Here is a 23,603-nt window from a genome sequence, read left to right as displayed (position 1 = left end):
ATTTGTATCATTTTATCTATAATGCCCTTTTTATTTATACAAATATATCAAATAAATAATTTTACAATTTTTTTTTTTTTGAAAAATAGGAACTACCAATGAAATATCTATTCAAATCAGATGTATTTTTTCCAGTTCTAAAAATGTTTAAATCAAAATTTTAAATTTCATTCTAGGGACAACAAAATTGCAATTCTACGAATTGGAAAATCAAATCCATATTGTTCATTGAAACTACTATGATTAGAATATGTCATCTACATAAATAATACCAATCTAAGAATATTTGGAATACACATTCTCGCTTAACCTAATGCTCTAAAACGTTTAGAACCCATAATATACACATTACAAAAATCTAAAATCAGTAAAAATTGAGTTCAAATATGTTTACTATATTCTACGGATAATTATGAATAGTTCTGAAAATATTGGAAAAAATATTTAGAAATATTCAATTTCTATATTTGAAAAATCGATTTTTGCCCCCCAAAAAATATTTGGAAATATTCAGTTTTCATATTTAGGGGTTTCTGATTTTTCATTTAATTTTAATTAATTTAATTATTAACTTATACTTTTATATTTCACAATTAGTTATTTTAATTGTATTTTCGAGGGTAAAATTAGTATTTCGAAAAAGTTATCTAATGGAAAATTATAGATCAAGATTAGCCTAATGAAATAATGTTTATGAATGATGACCAAGAAATGAAGAAGAAGAATAGAATTTTAATATTAATAATAAATTTATCATTTAGTTATTCATTTTCATTCTTTTTATTGTAGAGAATTAAATAATAAATTTGTTCTTCACTAAATTTGATATAAAATAATCATTTTTCATCATTCCTATAATTGTATTTCCATCCATTATTTTTCTATTTGTTTTTTTATTCCATCCATTATTTTTCTATTTTTCATCAGTTAAGACCCATGGGTTAAGACTAGTGTTTTTTGGTATAGAAACAATTTTCCCAAAAAAATACATAAGATTCACTTCCCCGGTGGAGTATATACGTGTTAACCAGTCATAAGTTGTTTCAGTTATGAGTGGCTGTCTACAAATCAGATTAATAAGAGTTATATGATCTTTGTTTGCTAACAGTTTTTTTTTTTGAACACGTTTGCTAACAGTTAAAACTAAAAAGTTACAGGTCTGAAAAGTTTTCTTATCTATTATTATCTTCTTAGTTAACATTGTGTGCATTTTTTATATACCATCTATAGATTTGGGTCTTTATAAACTGTTTATCGAGCTCAGTATGTCTTAAATAAAACTAGGTAGAATATCTCCATGACATGAAGATAATGCATCTTGCCTAAACACAACAATGTCGACTAGAACAAAGTCTTCTGATGTGTTTTACAAAAAAACAGCCTTAACGCAAAAACAAATGATAATAGACCAAAGTGTAAAACATTATAGCCTGAAACAGTCAAATTCTCAGAAAAAACCATGAAAATCAAAATGACTTAAAAACAACCAGTTTGCACCATGAAATAGATAATAGTAAAAAACAACTTAACACCAGTTGACTCAATGTTCTGAAACAACTACCTCCTTGAACACAACTTCTGCGGTTTCTTCATTAGGTTTCCCATCTTTATTTGTAACAAGAACTTTCAGACCATCTCTAGTCTTCCCGGATACAGCAACATACATCGGTCCATGAGAGAGCACTTGCATTGGTTGATAGATACCAATCTTGGAAAGTGGCTGACCTTCATTTTTGTTTATAGTCATTGCAAACGAAACTGCGAAAGGAAACTGCTTACGCTGCATTTTGATGGGAAAATTTTCGTCTGTTGGATATGCAGGTATCCTAGGGATAATGATTTCCTCCCCAACCCTAGCACCTGATAAAATTCTAGCCCCAAGCACAAAGCCACCCAGTCGTGTAATCTGAAGTCTTGTTCCGTTACATAGTCCTGATATGTCCTTAAGTAAGATGACAGGAACACCAACCTTTAATCTCAAACAATGGTTAGGTAATCCAAGAACTTTGATGCTATTCAAGTATTCTGGAGGGTATCTCATGTAATCACTTGGGTGTGAATGCGATGGAGAGATACTGTCAGCGCTGAGACACACCTTTTCTTCACCTGATATGATATTAAACAAAGTCTTAGTTAATATGTGCAAACATAAAAAGATCTAACATAAACATCAATGCATTACCTGATAATTGTGAAAGCATATAATCATTAATCTGATCCACATCTTCATCTGTAGAACACAAAATAGCTTTCCCTTGAAAAAAACCAGGATTGTAGGACTCTGGAAAAGATTCTCCATAAACTTTCTTCACTATAGTTTTGATAGGATCCTTGCAGTCAGATATCATCAAATCTTCAAGAACATCAATTCCAATATCTTCTCTTTTTGAAGCGTTGATCGTTTCACCACCAATATCCTGAATCCATTTTGAATAAGCCTTGCCTATAGTTGCATGAATACTTGTCCCCTGGATTACAGAACCATAATTTGGAAATTTAACATACAAAAAGTTCAATTTCTACTTGTAAAATAAAATGTCTAGAACACTTGTTTGGCTGTTTGGAAAGAAATCTCCACACTATATTTTAATACAACATGAGTAACAACTAAGCGAAAAGGCACATTCTATAGTCGATACTGTAGATGAAAACATATAACTTGAAATACGAAAGGCACATTCTATACCAATGTTTTATTTTTTTTTTTCCATGTAAAAGCTCAAAAATATGTTCGATTGCTAACCATAAACAACTCAAATTAAATCATTATGTAGGTAATAAAAATCGAGATTATTGCATCTTCATCATACTTAGCATCCAGGTGATTCGACTAAAAAGAGTAACGAATAATCAAACAACCCTTACATAATCAAACAACCCTTACATAACTTTGATTACTATGTATCAAAGTTATTTTGATGATATGTAAACTATAAAAGACCCGTTTTCTACAGTATTGTAATTTGTGTAACAAAATCAACTTGAGGAATATATATAACTCGAATCAAACCATACCGATGAATCAAGTACAACCATATCGACCGAGTTGCCTGATTTTTTCTTATCACCCTTCCATATACGAATCATCTGCACTTTGATCTTCCCTGGATTGATACCATCGTGAGGACCAGAAGAGGACGAGGCAGTAGGTTTTCGGACTAGTGCCATTATTTTTGCGGTTTGTGAATTAAGTTAGACGAGAAGTATTTTTGCCAAGAGAAGTTCGTGGAGCTTTATATAGACTCACGTAATACATGTAACGTCTATTAGAATATATATTAATATCGATTACAGTTATTATGATAGACAATTAATTCCTAAATTAAATCCTAGTAGATTTGGGAAAATTTACGTTTCCTCTATTTTGGTAGGTATCTAGATAGTTCAAATATCTATTCGAATACTAAAGTGCTAAACCAATCGACTCTTTTAAAAAAACTTGGGTCGCATAAAGTGGCCTTTTTGGACTACTCGTGGGCCGAAATCAAGAAGTCTAAACCTCGTGAAGCCTGAAAGAAGATTTTGGAGGCCAGGGTGTTTAATACGCATTACTGACATCGTTCTCACTTAACTTGAACAAGCTCAAGAACTCTTACTGGGAGTACAAGACTCGAGAGAACAAAACGGTCAACTTCGTGAGCTTAGGGGTCAAAGACTCTTGACATATTTGACGATAACAGCCACATAATAGGGAGAACAGAGCAACCTTTGATCAGAAGCTTGGCGATTGGGAACAAATACTGGTAATTTGGGTCTTTATTCATATAAACCGGATAGAGGAAATTCGAGGCATCGTTCCAAGCTGTGAGCAACACTTGTGGCCTTCCTGTTGTGTGTATGGAGTATGCACGTTCTCCAAGTCATGTTCTTACATCAAAGGTTGTGAGCAACGGATCGGATTGCGGCATCAACGAGGGAGATGGGCTTTCTATGAAGAGGTTATATGATCATAAGATGGTTGAGCTAGAAGGAGTCACGACAGTGGTAAAAGATGGAACACAAGCGAGAAACGTAAGCAAATAAAGATGTGTAAATCAACTGTAGGTGATGAAGTTACTTGGAAATCTCAAAATATTTTATAACCAATTTTTTGTTGCTGAGAATGTAAAACGTATTTCAAAAAGCAAAAATGTACAATATGTGTCTAACCACAGTCTTGCCTCGTCAATGTAATGAAAGTTATTCAACAAAACGAACGATTTTAAGTTGATTTATGAGATTGATAATTTACATCTTTTTGTTTTCATATTTTTTCCTTTTTTCTATTTTCACGCCCAACGGTTATTTTTGTAAGAAAATGTAAAAAAAAAACCATTTAAGAAGAACTGATACTGAGAGATTTCAATATATGGGCCCATGTTGTGACCGTTAGATATCCCCACCAGTCCACCATCATTGGCGCAGCGAACCCCGGCACAACTCCCTCTAATCCAACGGTCCAAATGTTCCTTTTACTATCTTTTTCACTACTCCTTTTTTACTATTGATCATAAAAGTAATCCAAATTGATATTAGCACTAGAGCATAAATACCTAAAGAAAATTAATAAAGTATGATGTTATAAAAATAAGAAAAAAAAATTAATGATACTTGACAAACAAAAAAAAAGAATTAGAATAGTCAAGATCTTTTTTGTAAAAATAAACTGTATCCCTAGCAATCTAATCTATAAGATCCAAGAAAACCCAGGTACACATCCTCTTAAGTCTAGATAGGAGTGGATTAGAGAAAAAGTGATTTAAAACTTACAAAAAGACAAAAATATGAACTGAGTAAGAAAACGGATACTTGTAGCTTTTCTCAACTTTAATTTAATCACTTTTACATAAAGAAGCCGTTGAGCTAATATAATATAAAGTCTTGAACCACATTCACACTAGTCTCATCGAAGAAAACAAACAGTTCAGTTTTTTGATCATCAAACTCTCTCTCTTACATTTATTTTTCTCCCCAAGTTCTTGTCTGTAACTCTAATGGCCGAAACCCTTTGTGAATCCTCCTCCGTGGACACTTCGGCTCCATTCGAGTCAGTGAGAGAAGCCGCCACTCGCTTTGGCGGATTCGGTTTCTGGAAACCTTCTTCCCTTAACAACATCCCCGAAGCTTCTCAGGTCTCATCTCTGTTTCTTTCTCATCTTGGTTTCTTTATTGAACTATTGTAGTTAGGAAAAGATGTTGTCTTTAAGTTGTGATGCTAAAGTTTAAAACTTTGGATACAGAAGGATGTAGAAGAAGCCGCCAATAATGTGGCGAGTGAGTTAGAGAAGGAACTGATAGCGAAAGAAGGAGAAGCATTGAAAGTGTTGAAGTCACTCGAGTCGACCAAAGCCATAGTCGAAGACCTCAAATCAAAGCTACACCGAGGAGAAGAAGACAAAGAGAACTGCTTTTGCGACACGAACGTTCTCGAAGAGCTAAACCGAGCCAAGACGAGTCTCTGCAAGACGACGGGAGATCTCGCCGCGATACGAGAGTCCGTGGAGCTACTCAACGAGAGACTCGAAGAGGAAAGATCCGCGCTCGAGGAGAAGACGACACGAGAGAGGTTGATTAACTCTGCGGAGATCTCCAGGGAGGTTGAGAGACTGAGTCACGAGGCGTTGGAGTTTGGTAAAACAGGGGAGGAGGCTCGTCATGTGGTTGATAAAGCTGTGTGTGAGATGGAAGAGACGAGGAGCAAGATCGAAGCTGCGGAGATGCGTTTGGTGGCTGCTAGGAGGATGAAGGAAGCTGCTAGAGCGGCTGAAGCGGTTGCAATCGCTGAAATCAAAGCTGTCACCAGGAGGAGGAGGAGGAGGAGAGAGACGTGGCAGGAGGAGATTCTTGAGAAGATTGAAGAGACGGCTCAAGAGATCAGAAGCAGCAGGAGGACGATCGAGGAAGGTCTGGAGAGAGTGAACAGCGTGAAAATGGAAGAAGAAGAGACACAGTGGCGGTGGTCAGAACGTAGGAGGAGATCGTACAAGAACAGGAGAGAGACGGTTCTGATGGATGTAAACGGTCTGGATATGATGATGAATGGGGACGGGACAGCGTCTTCTGTTGCGGTCTTGAGACCAACGATGTCTATTGGGCAAATACTGAGCAGGAAGCTGCTTCTTGCGGATGAGTCGGCGATGATGATGAAACGGAGAGTGTCGTTGGGTCAGATTCTTGGAAGACTAACAAGATCAAGGAAAAAGAAAAAAAGGTTAATGGGAAGAGGAAGAGGTTCGGATTGGCTAAGTTGTCTGTGATGTTGAACAAAGAGTGCAAGAACAAGAAGAAGAAGATAGCTTTGAACTTACAGTGATGAAGTGAGTGAGTGACCTATCTTAGGGATGTTATTGTGTGTCCAGTGTGATGTCTTATTATGTTAAGGAAATTGGGTTTCCATTGATTTTCTTTATGTAACTGGTTTATTGTGCTACAATAGTAAAATGTGGTGTGTGATTTGTTTTTTGGGATATTTTGCTCAAAATAAAGGAAAATAGAGGAATTAGTAAACTACCCAAAACAGTGAAACATGCAAAAAGATTAGTGATGTGGGGCAATGTAATTGTCGAGACTACCCATTCTGTTATAGCCTGATTTCTGTTTTACAGAGTCTAGGAGTACAACTATATGCTGACAACAAGATTTACATAGATTTGGAAGGATTATGAAAAGATTTGGGTCAGATTTATTAAAATAAACTTACCTCGATAATGAAGAGGTACAGTAACGTGTCAAAGTTCAATCTGCAAGTGGTGATATAGTGAATATGGGTGATGTGTCAAATTGTTAACTACTACTTTCTACACGTTTAGAAATATTTAATGCAAATTACGCAAGTGGACTTAGCTTTATGATTTGCTTATTGCAACATATGTAAATTACAATGAGATATTTTTAGTGCAACACATATGTAAACTACAATGAGATACTTCGTAATAAGTATTTAAGTTTATGTACTTTAAAATTAGCTGGTTAACTTATTATCCGGCCCATCTTAAAAAAAAATTTGAATTGTGTTTCTCTTTGACTAGCTAATTGTAGTATATGTAAATAACCATATGTATCAATGTACAATAGATCTTTATCTTAGTCTTCACATTAGCCATGCAAACATATTATTGGCTTTAAAATTAAAAGTTGGACATGTATTAGTTTGGACATGTAGAAAACTAAATTTGTATACGGTTTATTATATAAATTTAACCGGCTATCATCTCCGTTCACCTAAACGATAACATTTAAAATTTCCGCTTAGCCGGATAATATCTGAATGAACTGAGTGTTGTAACTGTTGACCGGCCAATTTGATTGTTTCTATATTATAGGTACACATGTTAATATATGCTTAACCCAAACAAAAAATCCAATGTCCTGAAAACTAAACTCTAAACCCAAAATACTAAACTCTAAACTAAATAGGAAACCATGAATCCAAACCCTAGTCACTAAACCCTAAACCCAATAGTAACCCGGAACCCAAACCCTAGTCACTAAACCCTAAACCCAATAGAAACCCCTGAACCCAAATCCTAATGTTTAATCCCTAAACGCTAAGCTCAAATGACTAAACCCTAAATACAATAGGGATTAGATATTAGGTTTTGGGTTCCAAGGTTCCTATTGGATTTATGGTTTAGTATTTTGGGTTTATGGGTTAGTATTTTAGGTTTATTGTTTACGGTTTAGTCACTAGGATTTGGTTCTGGGGTTCCTGAATTTCTATTAAGTTTAGGGTCTAGTGTTTTGGATTTAGGGTTTAGGGTTCAAAGCATTGGATTTATTGTTTGGGGTAATCATTTATTATTAACGTTAGGGTGTACTATTTTTTGGTGTGGTTATCTAAACCATTATAACACACATATTTCCCAAACCTACCTCTGCACTTCCACGTAAGTGTAAAAAAATTATCTAGAAAACTGATTTTTATACAGTTATGTATCTTGTTAACCGGATAACTGGTCCTTTCATCCTAAACGATAATGTATTAAAATTCATCTTAGCCGGATATTATTAGAATTACCCGTCGGTTGTAAATAATGACCGGCCAAATAGTTTGACTCCATATAGCAGGTACATAACTTTATAAGAATCAAGATCATAGTAATAACTATGAAAAATGAAATGAATATACGAGTAATATTTATGCAAGTTTTCGTTGATCACGAAAAAAATTATTAAACAGCTAATATCAAATTGTAAAACAGCTAATATACACATTTAAAAAATGAGTTACTTGAGTTTAAAATCTGATTTTCTTAATATCAAATTGTTATACAGTCAATATAATATTTATACGGTTAATGAACAAGAAGATCGTATATGACACGTCAACCACTACAACATATATACATATATATATATATATATATATATATTATATATATATATATATACATAAAATGGAGACACAACAATGAAGAACTTCGTTGGAGAGAGCAGCGGTGGAGGGCTTCACTGGAGACGCTGGGGTACAAGAGCTTGACCAGGAACGCAAAGACAGAGAACTTCACCGAAAACGCAACGGCGGAGAGTTTCACCGGATACGCAGCGGCAGAGAGGTTCACCGGAGATGAAGCGGCGGAGAGCTTCACCGGAACGCAGTAGCCGAGAGCTTCACCGAATACACAGCAGCCGAGAGTTTCACCAAAACGCAGCGGCGGAAACTTCACCAGAGACGCAGGGTGGAAGATCTTGGCCGGAGATGTAGCGGTCGAGGGCTTCACCATAGACGCAGGACGGAATAATAGATTTTCATGTTTCACAAAATTTATTATTAGAAATTGAGAACTATGTACAGAGAAAAGAAATTATGAAATAAGAAAGATGAAAGAGATTTGCATGAAAAATGAGAGATGAAAGAAGAATAAAAATGAAAGATGAAAGATGAAGAAAAGTGAATATTAATTTAAAATAGATGGTCAAGTAATATGATATCAATATCTTAGATTTGACATTTGAAGATTTGAGTAATAGTGCACTGGAATAGATATAGGGTAGGGATAACATAGTCATTAACAATTTACATACAGTGTCTAAATAGTGTCAATTGGTAAATACCTAAATACGCTAAAGAGTTTTGGTAGGAGTCCTAATTTCCCTTGTTTTTTTTAGGGAACCTTTTTTTTATAGGAAAGATGATTTGTCAAGTTTGTCTAGATTTAGTTTTTACAGTGATGAAGTGAGTGTGACTGAATTGAAAATGGTCTAATCTCTTATCTTAGGAGTTGTTATGTGTCCATGTCAAGTCTCATTATGTTAACAATTGGTTTATTGTAGGGGTGGGCACTTCGGTTATTTTATCGGTTCGGTTCGGGTTCGGTTCGGTTGGTTAATTCGGTTCAATGATTTATCCAACCAAAGTAAATCATAGTTAGTTCGGTTTGGATCGGTTTCGGTTCGGTTTGAACTCAGTTCGGTTTGAATTCGGTTCGGTCTTAAAACACAAACGCATGGTCATAAAATCATCGTGTTGACGATTATAAAAAACTAAATTATGTTGACTAAATTCATTATAAAACCGAAAAAAACTTTTAGAAACACAAAACATTTATAAGAGCACAATCAAATCAAAATTAACTATAATAAATAGAAAATTAAAAAACATCGTTAATAATACCTCTACACAATAAACTATGTAAACTAAATATAATGTAAAACTGAAACAAAAACTTTAACAAATTATAAACATCAAACAAAAATTAACTAAAGTAAATACAAAACTAAAAAAAAAAATCTTTAATAAAATTAACAATAACTTTAGTCTTAGCATTTTAGTATATTGTATATTGCTAATATGCACATTGGTTATGGGTTCGGTTTAGTTTGGTTCGGTTCAATGTGGTTCGGTTCGGTTGGTTCGGGTTGGGAAAATCTTAAACCTAACTGTTTGATAATAGACTTTGGTTCGGTTCGAATCGGTTTCGGTTCGGTTGGTTCGGTTCGATCGGTTCGGTTCGGTTTTTTTGCCCACCCCTAGTTTATTGTGCTAATAATACATTCTGGTGTGTGATCCGTTTTTAACGGTTACTAGTTACTAGATTTGGACCCCACCCAGTTTTTTTTTAACTACTACTCCTATTTACTAGTGTTTACCAATCACAATGTTGTCTTTGTCATATAATTTGGATCTGAATTCAAAGGTATGAGTGTGTGTTAGTTGTAAACGACAAAATATACATTTGGTTTTGTTCCCAATATAGAATGGTATAGATCGTTAAAATAAACTGCAACAATGAAATGCTTGAAGAAGGGTACCACTAGTTCATGTCTGTAATCTTCTGCTCATAATATCAACCAAATATTTTACAAGGCAAATAATATAAAGCAATGCGTTACGTAGTTTTTTTTTTTTTTGAATGAATGTAAAATTTATTCAATCAAAACATATTTACATCAGATGCTCCTAAAGTTTTCTTTAAGAAAAATTAAAGACAAAAGACATTTTCTTCAAACATAATCTTATTTGAACTTTCAGTCATCTAAATCTTGAAATCTTGAGCCAAACCATGAGCACAAGCTCTCTTCAAGATACTTCTTTCCCTTCCCCTTTACCGCCAGAAGCTTCAATCTAATTGTTCTATCACCGTTACATAGTTTTTGCATTTACCATTTCTACTAATAAACCATTTGAGGGATATAATAAATCACGAGCCTCATGGGATTATTGATTCAGACGACATGACAGTTGACTACAAGTCCACGGTGGGGATTATTGACTCAGGCGGTTGACTACAAGTCCATGGTGATTTTGGGAGTGTCTTCCACTTTGGTATATGTGGTTGTGAGCCAAGTTGTACTACCACAATACTTTTTATATAAATAAATTTACATTTGCTTCGTCTCATATATTCACTTCCCTGCAAATTTTGAGATGCTCGAAAATCGTTTAACTCATCAAATACAAAAAATGAGAAACATAAGATTGTCTCTTTCCATTGCTCTCATCATGTTACTTGAAGCATATGGTTTGACCGTTGAAACTGACAGGAAAGCACTGCTGGATTTCAAATCTCAAGTTTCTGGAGACAAACAAGTTGTCTTGTCCTCGTGGAATAACTCAGTCCATGTCTGCAGCTGGAAAGGAGTTACATGCGGCCTCAAACACAAGAGAGTCACTCGTTTGGACCTAGGAGGGTTTCAGTTAGAGGGAGTGATATCACCATACATCGGTAACCTTTCGTTTCTCATATCACTCGATCTCTCTAATAACACTTTCGGTGGAACCATTCCTCACGAGGTGGGAAACTTGCTTAGACTTGATTACTTAGACATGAGCTACAATTTTCTGGTAGGAGCCATTCCAATCAGCCTATTTAACTGCTCTAGATTGTCGGAACTTTATCTAAAGTCAAATCCTCTTGGAGGAAGTGTTCCTTCAGAGAGATACCATCTTTATTAGGAAACCTCACACGATTAGACGCACTAGTCTTGGCCAATAACAGCTTTCGAGGAGCTATCCCACCGAGTCTTAGCAATTGTACTTCTCTACGCTTTTTAATTCTTGAGCTTAATAACCTGAACGGGACTATACCTCAGGAGATTACCCAAATCCAATCCCTTGTTGAACTAGTTCTGTCCGGTAATTATTTGACTGGCTCTCTACCAAAAGATGTTGGACGACTTGACCATCTTGTTCATCTATCTGTTGAGCATAATAGATTATTCGGACAAATCCCGCCTTCATTGGGAAAATGTCTCACGATTGAATCACTCTCTCTGCGAGGAAACTATTTTGATGGAGTCGTTCCTGACCTAAAAGGGTTGGAAGGTCTTAGAGAACTTGATTTCTCCAACAATAATCTCTCCGGAAGCATACCTAGATACCTTGCAAACTTTACTTCGCTCGAGTATCTCAATCTATCTGTTAATGATTTTGAGGGAAGCGTGCCAACAGAAGGGAAATTTCGGAACGCTACTATAGTTTCCGTGTTCGGTAACAAAAATCTCTGTGGAGGCATCAAGGAGTTCAAACTAAAGCCATGCTTTACCGCTGAAGCACCATCGATGGGGTCAAAGCGTTCCTCTCTTTTGAAGAAAGCTGTGATCGGGGTCAGCGTAGGCATAGCTTTGCTTTTTCTGCTCTTGAAAAAGAAATATGACCCAGCAGAGCAGTAACCAATCTCCTTCCACATTGGAAGTCTTCTTTCCAAAGATGAGTTATGGAGAGATCCGGAATGCGACTGATGGCTTCTCGTCGAGGAATATGATCGGGTCGGGAAGTTTTGGTACCGTGTTTAGAGCACTTCTCCCTGCTGATGATAATAATTAACAAGGTTGTTGCTGTGAAAGTTCTTAACATGCAGAGACGTGGAGCGATGAAGAGCTTTGTGGCCAGTAGAATGTGAATCTCTCAAGGAAACGAGACATCGTAATCTCGTGAAATTATTGACGGCTTGTTCGAGTATTGATTTTCAAGGGAACGTGTTCAGAGCGCTTGTCTATGAGTTCATGCCTAATGGAAGCCTTGATACGTGGCTGCACCCAGAGAAAGTGGAAGAGATTCGTAGGCCCTCGAAAACCTTGACATTTTTGGAAAGGCTCAACATTGCCATTGACGTGGCTTCTGTTTTGGAATATCTTCATGTTCATTGTTATGAACCTGTAGCGCATTGTGATATTAAGCCAAGCAATGTACTCCTAGATAATGATTTGACTGCCCATGTTAGCGACTTTGGTCTGGCTCGTCTTCTCCTCAAGAGTCTTTCTTCAATCAACTTAGCTCAACTGGTGTTAGAGGAACCATTGGCTATGCCGCACCAGGTAAAAGTATCATACATGTAAAGTCCTATAAAAAAAACTTAAAAGTATCATTACTTCATTACAATCTTGTTTATGTGAATTATGGTGCAGAATATGGAGTGGGTGGACAACCGTCAATACATGGTGATGTGTATAGCTTTGGAGTTCTGGTTTTGGAAATGCTCACCGGAAAACGACCAACTGATGAGTTATTTGGGGGAAACTTTACTCTCCACAACTACATCAAATCTGTGTTGCCAGAGGAAGTATTGGATATAGCTGACAAATCGTTTCTTGACAATGGTCTGATAGTTGGTTTTCCTATTGCTGAGTGCTTGACACTGGTTTTGGATGTGGGACTTAGGTGTTCTGAAGAATCACCGACAAACCGGCTGGAAATGAGTGAAGCTACAAAGGAGTTAATCTCAATCAAAGAGAGGTTCTTTAAGGCCAGAAGAACAGCCAGATGTTGAAGTGTTTCCTCTACAAACTTTAAAACCTGCTTAAAAGTTTCATCACTTAAAAGCCTATTATGATACCTCTAAAATACCATTTCCGTAATGTGTGGTTTTCTTCTTCTATATACTTATATGGTTGCATATTATTGGTAAAGACAATTCTCCTAAATAGACAATTTTTATGTTTTTGCCACAAAAATAACACATAAAGAAATTTACTAAAATATTTCATTTAAAAGAAGCAAAAAACATATATACCCTAAATATATAAATACAAATAAATTATTAAAAATTAATTATTTTTTATAGTTTCGAATTATATGTTTTCAAATTCGAATACTTTTATATAAAAAATTGGTTTTTTTCAAAAAAAAAAATTCAATTTTTTTTTGAAATTCGAAAATGATTTTTGAAACGATTTTTAAAATTTTTATTTTAAAAGTTTTAGTACTTATTTTTAGTTTTATACAATTTTAAATCATAAATTTAAAATTCAACCCCTTAATTTAAATCATAATGTTTGGATTAGTTAACCCAACGAGTATAAATTTAAATCTACTTCTTAAATATTTTGGTCATTTTTATCTTTAGAATTATATTTGTGACAAAAAAAAATTTACGACTATCCTACACAATTTCTCTACAATTATTTATTATTTTGTCAAATAGTCAAAACTAAAAACAACCTATATTTGAAATATGAAATGTGCAAATTGCATTTCCATGCTTCTGCTATTTTTTTTTTGGAAAATCAATAAAAATCAAGTCTCGATGACACATTGCCTAGTAGATAAACCTAAAAGAACTAAAAACAATTGTCTGTTGTGGGGCATACATATTCGATTAAATAGTAGCAACTAGCAACAAGGTGATGCTGACGTGGACGGATGAATGATTGCTTGTGGTTTGAGAAAACCTCTCGCCAATTATTTGACCTACCAACATTCATACGCAAACGACCAATTCGAACGGATCTGCTTGTGATTGATACCTTCTTCTTCTCCTCCAAGCCAGAGCCTGCGATTCATTAAGTTGCTCTATTGTTCTTAGAAATAGGTAACGAGACGCAGAGAGCTCTCAGATAAAAAGAGTCTTTTATAAGCTTCTGATACAGTGATCCTCTTTACAAGGAATCAAATGGGACCAAAAGCTGGAACGTTGGTTATTATCTTGCTGCTGGGTTTGACCTTGCTTTCTGACGCTAGGTCTTTCCTTCACTCTTCCCTAGACTCAGGTACGAATACTACTAAGACCATCGCTAGCTTCCACTTTAGAGTTCCGTTTTAATGAATATAGATTGGCTTCTGTGGCTGAAAGTATGGCTCAGAATCAGATTGAGTGATAAAAAGAATCATGATGGCTTTTTAACATTTTGCAAGACTTTTGGTTTTGACTTTTGTGTGCAGAGGAAGTTTCAAAGAACGAAAAGGTTTGCACTCTGTGTGAGGAGTATGTTAACGTTGCTATAACCTACCTTGAGAAAAACGAAACACAAGCACAGGTTATCGAGGACCTTCATGAGCGGTGCTCCCATATGCGCGGTTTTGCACAGCAGGTTTGATTTGATCTTTTTGCATTTGTTTTTTTTGCCTCAGACCGTCTCTGTTTCTTCTGTGAATTGGATGATGATGATATGTTTTTTTTTTCTCTTTTTAATGATGCAGTGCGTAACTTTGGTTGACTACTACGTCCCTCTTTTCTTCATACAACTCGAGTCGTTTCAACCTGAAGATTTCTGCAAGAGGATGAATCTTTGTGACAAAGTGGCAGCTCTTGTGGAAGAAGCCCGTCAGGATAGCTGCGCTGTATGCCACAAGACTGTTTCAGATATTCTCATCAAACTCCAAGATCCTGACACTCAGGTTTGTAGTAACTACAAGACTATGGACATATATTCAATCTGACCATAGTCCTAAGAGCACCACCCACAAAACACAGTCTAAGCTTCGTGTAATCGTACTTGTTGTTGTGTTATTAGTTAGAAAGCTCTTATTGATATACGGACTTTCTTTTCGATTTGATTATCCAGTTGGATATAGTTGAGCTACTTCTCAAGGGATGCAAATCGTTCAAGAACTACGAGAAGAAGGTTAGATTTAATCAAGTTCCATATATAATACGAACTCAACTCTTTTATAACCCTGCCTAGACGTGTTTCCTTTGGTTGGTGTTCTTCTCTTTTTTTTTACCATGTTGTGTCTATGTTATTACAGTGCAAGAAGTTGGTGTTCGAGTATGGACCTCTGATCCTGGTTAATGCAAACGATTTCCTTGTTAAAAATGACGTCTGCACACTCTTACGCGCATGTCCAGCAGCAGAGGAAATGGTTCAAAGGCAGCCCGGTTCGGCTGATTCTTGAATGTTAATAAAAAAGATGGTTGCCGGAACACAACTGCTTGTGTATTATTCGTACGAATCTTTGCAGACTTTCTGAACTGTCTAAATGTATGGATTTAGACACACGCGCACACACTCATTCCATAAACGTTTCTTTGCATTTGTGTAAATAATGATCTACAATGGTCTTACCTGTATTATGTGATTGTATTGTACTTTTATCCCTTCTCAGGTTCTTAACATGTTAAGAATAATGTGGAGGAGGGCACTGCAATTGTTCGTTTGTCTGAATGATTTGTGTATAAAACATAAACTCTAGCGTGTGTGTACTAGGACTGACGTGGCCAAAAGTGGAGAGATTTGACCGTAGAATCTTTCTTTTATGTTGCTGTCTGAACGCAGAATAGAATTGTGAGATTGGAAAGAGAACCAAACGGGCTGTATGTACAGTCCAACGACTCTCTGAAGACATTTCAGTTAAATTAAATTTAAATTATTAAAACTGTCGTAATGGCTTTATAGCCGTTGCTCATCTCCAAAAACATAGGAAGAAGAACACAACAGAGAACTGAAATTCCTACTCGTCTTCGTTTTCTATTTTTTTTTTTTTTTGTTCTTTTGAAATGAATTAGCTATCAATAAAACCCATTTTGAATGTATGGAACTAGCTAGTTCAATTTCTGCACGAGTCTATAGTTTATAATATCACTAGTATACCTCCCGTGCGTTCGCACGGTTCAATTTCATTATCATTAAAACTATTGAAATAACAAATTATTATACCAGTCACATATTTTCTAAATCTAGATAATACACTGGTACAATTTTTTAAAAGTAATCCAATAAAATGGCAGAGAGCACTAAACCGTTTGTGTAATTTTTTTGAGAAATGAATACATCATGTATGCTTGAAAAGCTTGTTTCTATAAATATAAGATGCACATAAAAATATGGTATAGAATATCATATTTGATACATTTATTTTTGTAAATAATACTTCTTGAATAACATAAATCTCCTCATTATTAACACAATAACAAACATAAGAACATGAATTTATTGAAGAAAATAAAACAAATGAAACAATGAAATTATGATAAATTTAAATTAATTGAAATTATTTTGATATCTGATATCCAAAATAAATATTAAATCCAATATAACAATTAAAGAATCAATGAATTTATTTTGTATGTCCATAATCGCACTCTCCTTTCCCTAATTCTTTTTTAATCAAATTATATTTCATTGAAGCTTAAGTTCTATCTGTTTTCTATATAAGAAATCTGGAAAAAGTTGAGTTTCATCTATCTAAACAGATTTTTAGATATCCCTTAATTTTAAAATGTAACTGTGTTTACCTTTTTCACATTTTTTTTGACACTGGGAATGGCTTGAAACAAAGCTCTGATCTTCCACTTGTTGTCAAAAATTAAGCTAGGGGAAAGAAGTGTATTCTTCAACCTGAATCATGTAGAAAAAAATCATGGAAAGATGATTTCAGAAAAAAAAAAAGAATGAATTTTTAGAGAGATCTTTGCCGCATTCAAACCAAAACAAAAACAACAAAGAAACCTAAACTATTGAGAAAAGAATGAAACAATACATATATAAAAAGGAAAACAAAAACAGCTAATTAAATGTTATTCATGAGATAGAGCAGTTGACGCAGGAAGTTAAATTATTTACTTTTTGAACGTGTCTAACAGTTGAAGTGGTTGTTTGAGAAAAAATAGGACTGGACTTTTTTTCTTCGGTAACTCTCGATATTTTTTCTGCAGATACATAAATATTTTGAACTAAAAAAATTGTTTTTAAATTTATAATATAATGACACATGGCAAAATTTTGTTGGTTAGGTGACTTGTGATTTTGTGATTTAGTATATAGGGATAACTACTTTGCACACGTCTTACAGAATCATTGAACTTTAACAAAACAATCAAAACAAGACAAAAGGAACCAATTATCAAACACTGAACCGATCTGTAAACCTATTTCAAGAAAGCATCATATCTAGATATACGATTCTTTTTAGAAAGAACTTTAAAGTCTAACTTTGATTTTTTTATAAATAGTAATACATAATTGTTCTAAACTATGCAACAATTTTGGCTAAAAAAGCCTTATTTTTGTACACAATGTTTTTTTTAGTGTTATTAACCACCACACTGTCACAACAATATATTCTTACCAACAACAACTTTGCTTCAACTAGTTGTCTTTGGTAATAAACTTGGGTTGCAAGTTGATTTGAGAAGAGGGAGAAAATGCGTTTTTGACTCCACAAATCCTGTGCTTAGTGCTCCAAGGCAGCAACACATGCAACCCACAAGCCTTTGGTGAGAAACAAGATTGCCTCACCGTTGTACTCAAATAAGCGAGTCTATTCTTCCTCCTTTGGCTTGCAGCTGATGTCACGGCCGCTAGCGCCGCTGCATCCGGCAGAAACCGCTCTATTATGTAGTTCGGTGACATGTCTTCGCTTCGCTCTGTGCTCTCCATAGTTAAGTAGCCGTCTGAGTCACCTCCTCCGCTGGTTCCATCATCCGATTCCGTAAGGCTATCTTTTGGTTGTTCGACCATGTCTATGGCTTGCGTGAGTGACAAGACATCGGTCGTGTCTTGGTCCCTTTGATGGAAATATTCATGATTGTCGCGTTTCTTCAAACGCAACAATCTTGCTGGTGTTAAACCCTCACTAGCACCATCAAAGTCGTTGTTTTCACCATCAACGTGCATCTATAACGCAAAACAAGTCACAAAAAAAACATTTGATAATAATAGAGTTAAGACAATGAAAAGTTTGAATGGTCTAAAGAATAACAAACCTTTAATCTTCCGGGAGGAAGTTTGAGTCGTGGTGTCTCAGATTCAGGGTCATGTTTCAAGTGAGACAAGTTCTTGGGCATACCAGGAGTAGTTTCCCAACAAAAAGGAACAGAGGCTTCAGGACACTGCCCTGGAACCTTCTCTTGGTTGACATCATGGCGTTTGGTCGACAAGAAGGGAGCGTTGAAGTTTAGCCTCCGAGATCGATTCATATCCATCATTTCTCCAACCGTAAGAAACAATATCATCTGGTGGTGGGGAAAGATGTTTCTTGTTATGCAATTTCAAGAAGAAAAGTAGTGAGTTTGTGGGGAGATTTTCTTGTATTGAAACACTTTCTTGTTAGTTAGCTGAAAGTTGAGATTTAATGAGAAGTTGTTATAAGTTTTGAAGCTTTCTCGTGTGTGCAAAACCGATATTTGTGGCCTCTTTATTGTGTTCACAAGCGATAAAGCTCAGAGGTTGAGAAAGTTAAGAGTCTGACTCCCAACCATGTGGTTATCAAATCTACCATGAAACCAAACATTAGCTTTTAAACACAAATAAAAAGCTAAACTAGAACTAAGGAGAGGATTGATAAAAGAAAAAAGAACTAAGGACATTCTTGTAAAATGTTGAAATGTATATTGAATGAATAGTCTCTTTGTTTTCTTGTTTCAAGAGGATAAGAAGAAAAAAAACACATCCCTGGATGCTTTGAGAATCAATACAAGAAATATGTAAAAGAAAAAAGTTGAGAAAGTTACAGATACAATTACATAATCCCAGTAAAAATAAAAATCAAAGAAAGAACCAACAACACATCTCAGAAACAGGACAGAAGAAGAAGTCCAATTTCACCAGAGGTAAGTTCTTCATCATGGTTCCCTCTTTGGCCAGAGAACCTTTTACCTGTAGCAGCAAGAAACACTCTCTGCACTACTATAGTATCCTCAACCCCCAATAACCAAAACTTAAAGAAAAAAATAGTATAGAAGTTTCTATTTACATGGCTATGCTTTGCATTTTTTTTTGTGTGTTTGTTCTCTGTTCACTCAAACCAAACCTTTGTTGATTACTCAGTTTCTGTTTGCAGAAGGAAATGAAACAGTGTAGAAGCATACCAGGAGGAAAGACCAAATAAATTGATGGTTTTGTTCTACTTTTGGTCGGTAGCATTTGCTTCACGAGCTTTGTGGTAGAGCTCGAGTGTATCTGTATGACCTGGATCAATACACAATGCTGCTTCACAGTCTTTGATAGCAGATACTCCTTCTCCCATTGAATCATAGAACGCTGCCCGCAGATGTAACAGCTGGAGATCTGGTTTAAATGATATCGCCCTCGAAAGCTCCTCTATGGCTTCATTTTCTTTGTGGTCATCCATAAGAACTGCAACCAAAGAGTTCGTTCACACATTAAAACAAAACCATTAGATCATTCCAATACCAGCACTGAAATTGTTATTAGTGGTACCTGCAGCTCTGTATCTGTAAGGATAAGTTCGGAGAGGGTCTAGTTGTGTTGCTAAGCTTAGGTCGGCCTGTGCCATCTCACGGTCACAATATTCAGACCGCTTCTCATATGCTGACGCATTGTTCTGAGCCTTCTCTATTAGCTTTGTCATCTCATCATAAGCAGCTTTACGTTGATTTTTCAGATGATAAACACGTGCAAGACCTTGGTGCGCTCTTGTGTGCTTGATGTTGAGCGCATTGGTATAGCAATCACCTGCAAGATCCAGCTTATCACAATCTACATATACGCTCCCCAGATTGTTCAAAGCCTGCAAAAAAAAAAAAACAGATGAAACAAAGAAAAGTTCATGATACTAAATCAAAGAAAGAGATTAGAAATCAAATGCTTGATTAAAAGCGTTGAACTTTTTTTTTTATACTTACTTGTCCCTTACGGAGAGCATCTGAGGGACACCGAAGTGCTTCTTCGAGGAGCTGGATAACGTACTCTGCGGATTTTGGGTCGAGTGTAGAGTCAGCAAGAGCATAAGCCTTGAGGAAAAACGCTTCGAATGATCTTTGCGTGGAAATAGACTCCTCGGCCTTGGCCAGAGCTTCCTCGCGGTGCCCTGTATCATACAATATCCATCCTTCATACACAAGTCTCTCATGCTTAAGCTTCGAATGGTTTCGAGCCAGCCTTAGACAACGCATTGCTGCCTTTTGACAGTTTAGCCTGTCAGTATCAAAACAAGCATTTTGTTAAAAAAATCAATAACGGTCTGAGATCATTTGCAATGAGAGAGGTTATAACGATACCGTAGCAGAAGAAGAGACTGTCTGAAACGCAAAAGACTATTCCCTGGATCATTTGCAAGCATATCATGAACAACTGCTAGAGATCCAATATCATCCACAGTTGACCAGTGATCAAACAGCTGCATCCAGCAATCAGCCTGGCTCCTCTGTTGAGCCAGCGGACGCAGCAGCTCCACCATATGATCAGCATGGATTTTCCCATTAAACATCATAAAGTTTGGTTCCAATGTCAAAAGCGCTCGAATATCTTTTAAAGCCCCTTCGTAATCCTCCTTACCTATAGATATCCACGCCCTCATCTCCAGACAGTCAGGAGATGCCTTAAACCCAAGAATCTTGTTCAGTTCCGAGATAGCAGCACCAAACTGATTCTCCTCCACCAACGCAACTGCCCTGAACTTGTAAGGGAACGTCAAAGTCGGGTCTAACTCAGTAGCTGTATCCAAATCCAGCAGCTTTTCTTTACCGCTGCAATACAAAGACCTCTCCTGGTGCATCCACCCAGTAGGCACGTGATCCGACATCAGCGAGTTGATAATCTTATAAGCCGAGTATCTATGGTCACGCTTGAACTTAGACCTAGCAACTCCCACTAGCGAGTAAAGATGACCAGCTTCAACCGCTGTGTTAAACCATCTCTGAGCATCCTTGTACTCTTTCCTCTCTAGCATCACCACACCTAACTGGTGACACGCGAGCTGCTTCTCCCAACTCTCCACCGCGCATTCAACCAAACGCTCTAGAATCATCACAGTGGTATTAGACTTCATATCGTCTTCCATCGCAATCTGGCTCAAGAAGAAGTACAACTTAAACGACGCGTGTCCAAGAGACGCCAACCTCTCCCGTCCCTCGACGCTGCAAAAGATCTTTATAACGTTCGGATTATGCATCGAGCTCGGCAACTCTCTAAGAAAAACCTGGAGACAAGCCGCCACGAGAAGGTACGCAGCCTCTTCCAAACCATACTCGATCAACAGCATCGCCTCCTCCAGAGTCGTAACGAGACGAGCCAAATGCTCGTCGCAAGCCGATTTCAACTCGTCGCAGCAGAACCTGTTCGCGAGCTTGAGCAGCTCCAAGACCACGTGAGGAGGGAAGTCGTGACCTAACAACCTGTTGGTCCTGCTGAATATCTCAGCGGCTCTCATCCCTTCCACGGAGATTCCGTTGTGCGTGAAGTTGATCGTCCCTCGCTTCATCTCGTTAAACCCTCCGTACAACATTGCCTTGAAAGGTCTCGATAACGACGCAATCTTGTACCTCACGCAACGAACCTCCTCGTCGCCGATGCAGAAGGACATGTCGTAGTCCACCTCCTCCTCCTCGGAAGTGGAACATTCTGACACGTCATTAATAATTGAGGAGGATCCGGATGAGCAGAGACACGGATCGTAAACCGTCTCCGGGTGGTACCCGGGGACGAGAGTGGACTTTGGACACTCCAAGATTCTCCCGCAGCAATCCATAGAGGTCGTTCCGATAAGCTCGTCCTCCCTCCTCTCGAATCTAAGCCAGGAGGAGAGCACGACCTTCGCGTGGACGTCCGCCGCGTGCTGCCGAGACGATCGGAGACTCCGCCGGAAAAGCTTCGGATCGGATAAGCCACGGAAGACGGCGCATTGCTCCAGGTAAGCTCCGGATTTCTCCGATCGGTCGGAGGTGGCGATGCGGCGGTGGACTCGCGCCATCTCGTCGACCAAATCGGGGAATTTGAGGGAGGGATCGATGCGAGGCTCGAGGAGATCTGTTAGAGGGAGGCCGAGAGGGAGGAGGGAGTCGGGGGAAACGGCGACGTTTGATTGTTGGGGGTACGTGCGGCTTGATTTGGATCGGATTGAGTTGACACGTAGGTGGTCTTGGAGGTGTTGGAGGAACTTGTCACCGACTCCTCCGGTTGCGTTGTTGTTGTTACTACCGGGTTGTTGTTGTTGTGGATGAGGAGGAGGGGGTGCATAGACTTGGGTGCCTTTACAACCTTCTGCAAGATTTAAACTTCGCATTGTGGTGAATAGATTGTGCTGATGCATCCCTTCAATCAAATGAACACGAGTTCGATTTCATAACCCCCCTGAATTTTTGAAGATCTGATCAATTAATGAGGATTCGATCGGAACAACAGAAAGCAAATTAAAAAAAATGAGATTCACGATTGGATCACGGAGTCCCCGCAAGTCCGTGAAACCTCTAATCGGAATAGAAGAGAAATTGATTTATTTCTTCCTCTCGTTCTTCACTAATTTTCAAAAAAAAGATTGAAAAATTAACGGAGCGGAGCTCTCCTTCTTCTTCTTCTTCTTCTTTTTCTCGGAGATGGTGTTTTTTTTTTTGCAGTGCAAGTTTCGTTGATCGGGTTCGTTTTTTTTTTTTTTTTTTTGGTTTGTTGACACTAAAATTACGAATTATTCCGTAAAAATAGAGATGTGTAATTGGAGGAAGAATCTTCCTCCTCCGTTCGATCGTTAAAGCTTCTCTTCTTCTTCTCTCTCTGTTAGGTTTTCTCTTTATTGTTTTTTTTTCACCCTTCGTTTCAGAGATGCGTTCTAAATTTAATTTGTGGCACCTTTTTTTAATCTCTTTTTTACTTTTGTCCTCTTGTTAACTTTTGTAAAAGTAAGATTAGTTTATGGGATTCCATCTTAGATTATAGACCTTCCTTATCTACTGCCGTTTTCTTCTCTAGATTTCGGCGCCTTTTACTTCTCCAAAAAATTGTAAAAATATTTTTTTTTCTTTTTTGAACATATTTTTAAGTAAAAATATTACTTTCTAAGTTTCAAATTATAAGTAATTTTATTTTAGTTTAAAACATGATTTTTAGTAATCATTTTTAACTTTAACATTTATTTAAGATTTAAAATAATACTCTAATTTATTATATTTTTGCATTGAAACTTGAATACATTATATCATGAAACAAAAAAAAAGTTAAAGAGGGTGTATTTAATCTAAAGTTTTGAGGTGGTTTAATTTTTCTAAGGTTTTAGATTATTTCAATGAATTTGA

General features: G+C 36.7%; 5 protein-coding genes and 1 pseudogene across 7 annotated transcripts; 3 read left to right on the top strand and 3 right to left on the bottom strand.

The window, feature by feature from the left end:
- Positions 1 to 1,434: 1,434 nt before the first annotated feature.
- On the bottom strand, positions 1,435 to 3,230 carry LOC108811193 (uncharacterized). Its single transcript, XM_018583234.2, has 3 exons — positions 3,016 to 3,230; positions 2,183 to 2,468; positions 1,435 to 2,106 (listed from the first exon to the last, which is right to left on the bottom strand). The coding sequence occupies exons 1-3, from the start codon at positions 3,166 to 3,168 to the stop codon at positions 1,541 to 1,543; spliced, it is 1,005 nt and encodes a 334-aa protein (XP_018438736.1). The 5' UTR covers positions 3,169 to 3,230; the 3' UTR covers positions 1,435 to 1,540.
- Positions 3,231 to 4,869: 1,639 nt separating this feature from the next.
- Positions 4,870 to 6,446, top strand: LOC108805855 (WEB family protein At3g51720). The gene is given in 3 exon segments (XM_018577822.2): positions 4,870 to 5,111; positions 5,220 to 6,165; positions 6,168 to 6,446. Coding segments are annotated over 3 exon segments (1,209 nt in total). The 5' UTR covers positions 4,870 to 4,973; the 3' UTR covers positions 6,293 to 6,446.
- Positions 6,447 to 10,813: 4,367 nt separating this feature from the next.
- Positions 10,814 to 13,419, top strand: LOC108808462 (probable LRR receptor-like serine/threonine-protein kinase At3g47570; annotated as a pseudogene).
- Positions 13,420 to 14,058: 639 nt separating this feature from the next.
- LOC108806094 (uncharacterized) lies at positions 14,059 to 15,828 on the top strand. 2 transcript variants are annotated; one of them, XM_018578122.1, is made up of 6 exons: positions 14,059 to 14,228; positions 14,303 to 14,406; positions 14,579 to 14,727; positions 14,837 to 15,034; positions 15,202 to 15,261; positions 15,386 to 15,828. In XM_018578122.1, the coding sequence occupies exons 2-6, from the start codon at positions 14,310 to 14,312 to the stop codon at positions 15,530 to 15,532; spliced, it is 651 nt and encodes a 216-aa protein (XP_018433624.1). In that variant the 5' UTR covers positions 14,059 to 14,228; positions 14,303 to 14,309; the 3' UTR covers positions 15,533 to 15,828. The 2 variants fall into 2 exon arrangements, with proteins under 2 accessions (XP_018433624.1, XP_056844552.1); XM_056988572.1 differs by having other exon boundaries at positions 14,062 to 14,228; positions 14,287 to 14,406.
- Positions 15,829 to 16,488: 660 nt separating this feature from the next.
- On the bottom strand, positions 16,489 to 18,750 carry LOC108809752 (uncharacterized). Of its 2 annotated transcripts, XM_056988098.1 has the most exons (3): positions 18,342 to 18,750; positions 17,705 to 18,252; positions 16,489 to 16,974 (listed from the first exon to the last, which is right to left on the bottom strand). In XM_056988098.1, exons 1-2 carry the CDS (start codon positions 18,588 to 18,590, stop codon positions 17,725 to 17,727), a joined length of 777 nt encoding a protein of 258 aa, XP_056844078.1. In that variant the 5' UTR covers positions 18,591 to 18,750; the 3' UTR covers positions 16,489 to 16,974; positions 17,705 to 17,724. The 2 variants fall into 2 exon arrangements, with proteins under 2 accessions (XP_056844078.1, XP_018437403.1); XM_018581901.2 differs by lacking the exon at positions 16,489 to 16,974 and having other exon boundaries at positions 17,556 to 18,252; positions 18,342 to 18,742.
- Positions 18,751 to 18,941: 191 nt separating this feature from the next.
- On the bottom strand, positions 18,942 to 23,134 carry LOC108812782 (ethylene-overproduction protein 1). Its single transcript, XM_018585132.2, has 4 exons — positions 20,598 to 23,134; positions 20,223 to 20,514; positions 19,798 to 20,107; positions 18,942 to 19,713 (listed from the first exon to the last, which is right to left on the bottom strand). The coding sequence occupies exons 1-4, from the start codon at positions 22,625 to 22,627 to the stop codon at positions 19,481 to 19,483; spliced, it is 2,865 nt and encodes a 954-aa protein (XP_018440634.1). The 5' UTR covers positions 22,628 to 23,134; the 3' UTR covers positions 18,942 to 19,480.
- Positions 23,135 to 23,603: the final 469 nt, after the last annotated feature.

This window comes from Raphanus sativus, chromosome 6, assembly GCF_000801105.2.
Source record: "Raphanus sativus cultivar WK10039 chromosome 6, ASM80110v3, whole genome shotgun sequence".
NCBI classification, from domain to species: domain Eukaryota; kingdom Viridiplantae; phylum Streptophyta; class Magnoliopsida; order Brassicales; family Brassicaceae; genus Raphanus; species Raphanus sativus.
The sequence above is the reverse complement of the archived record's forward strand: the minus strand, read 5'-3'. Positions and strand labels throughout refer to the sequence as shown.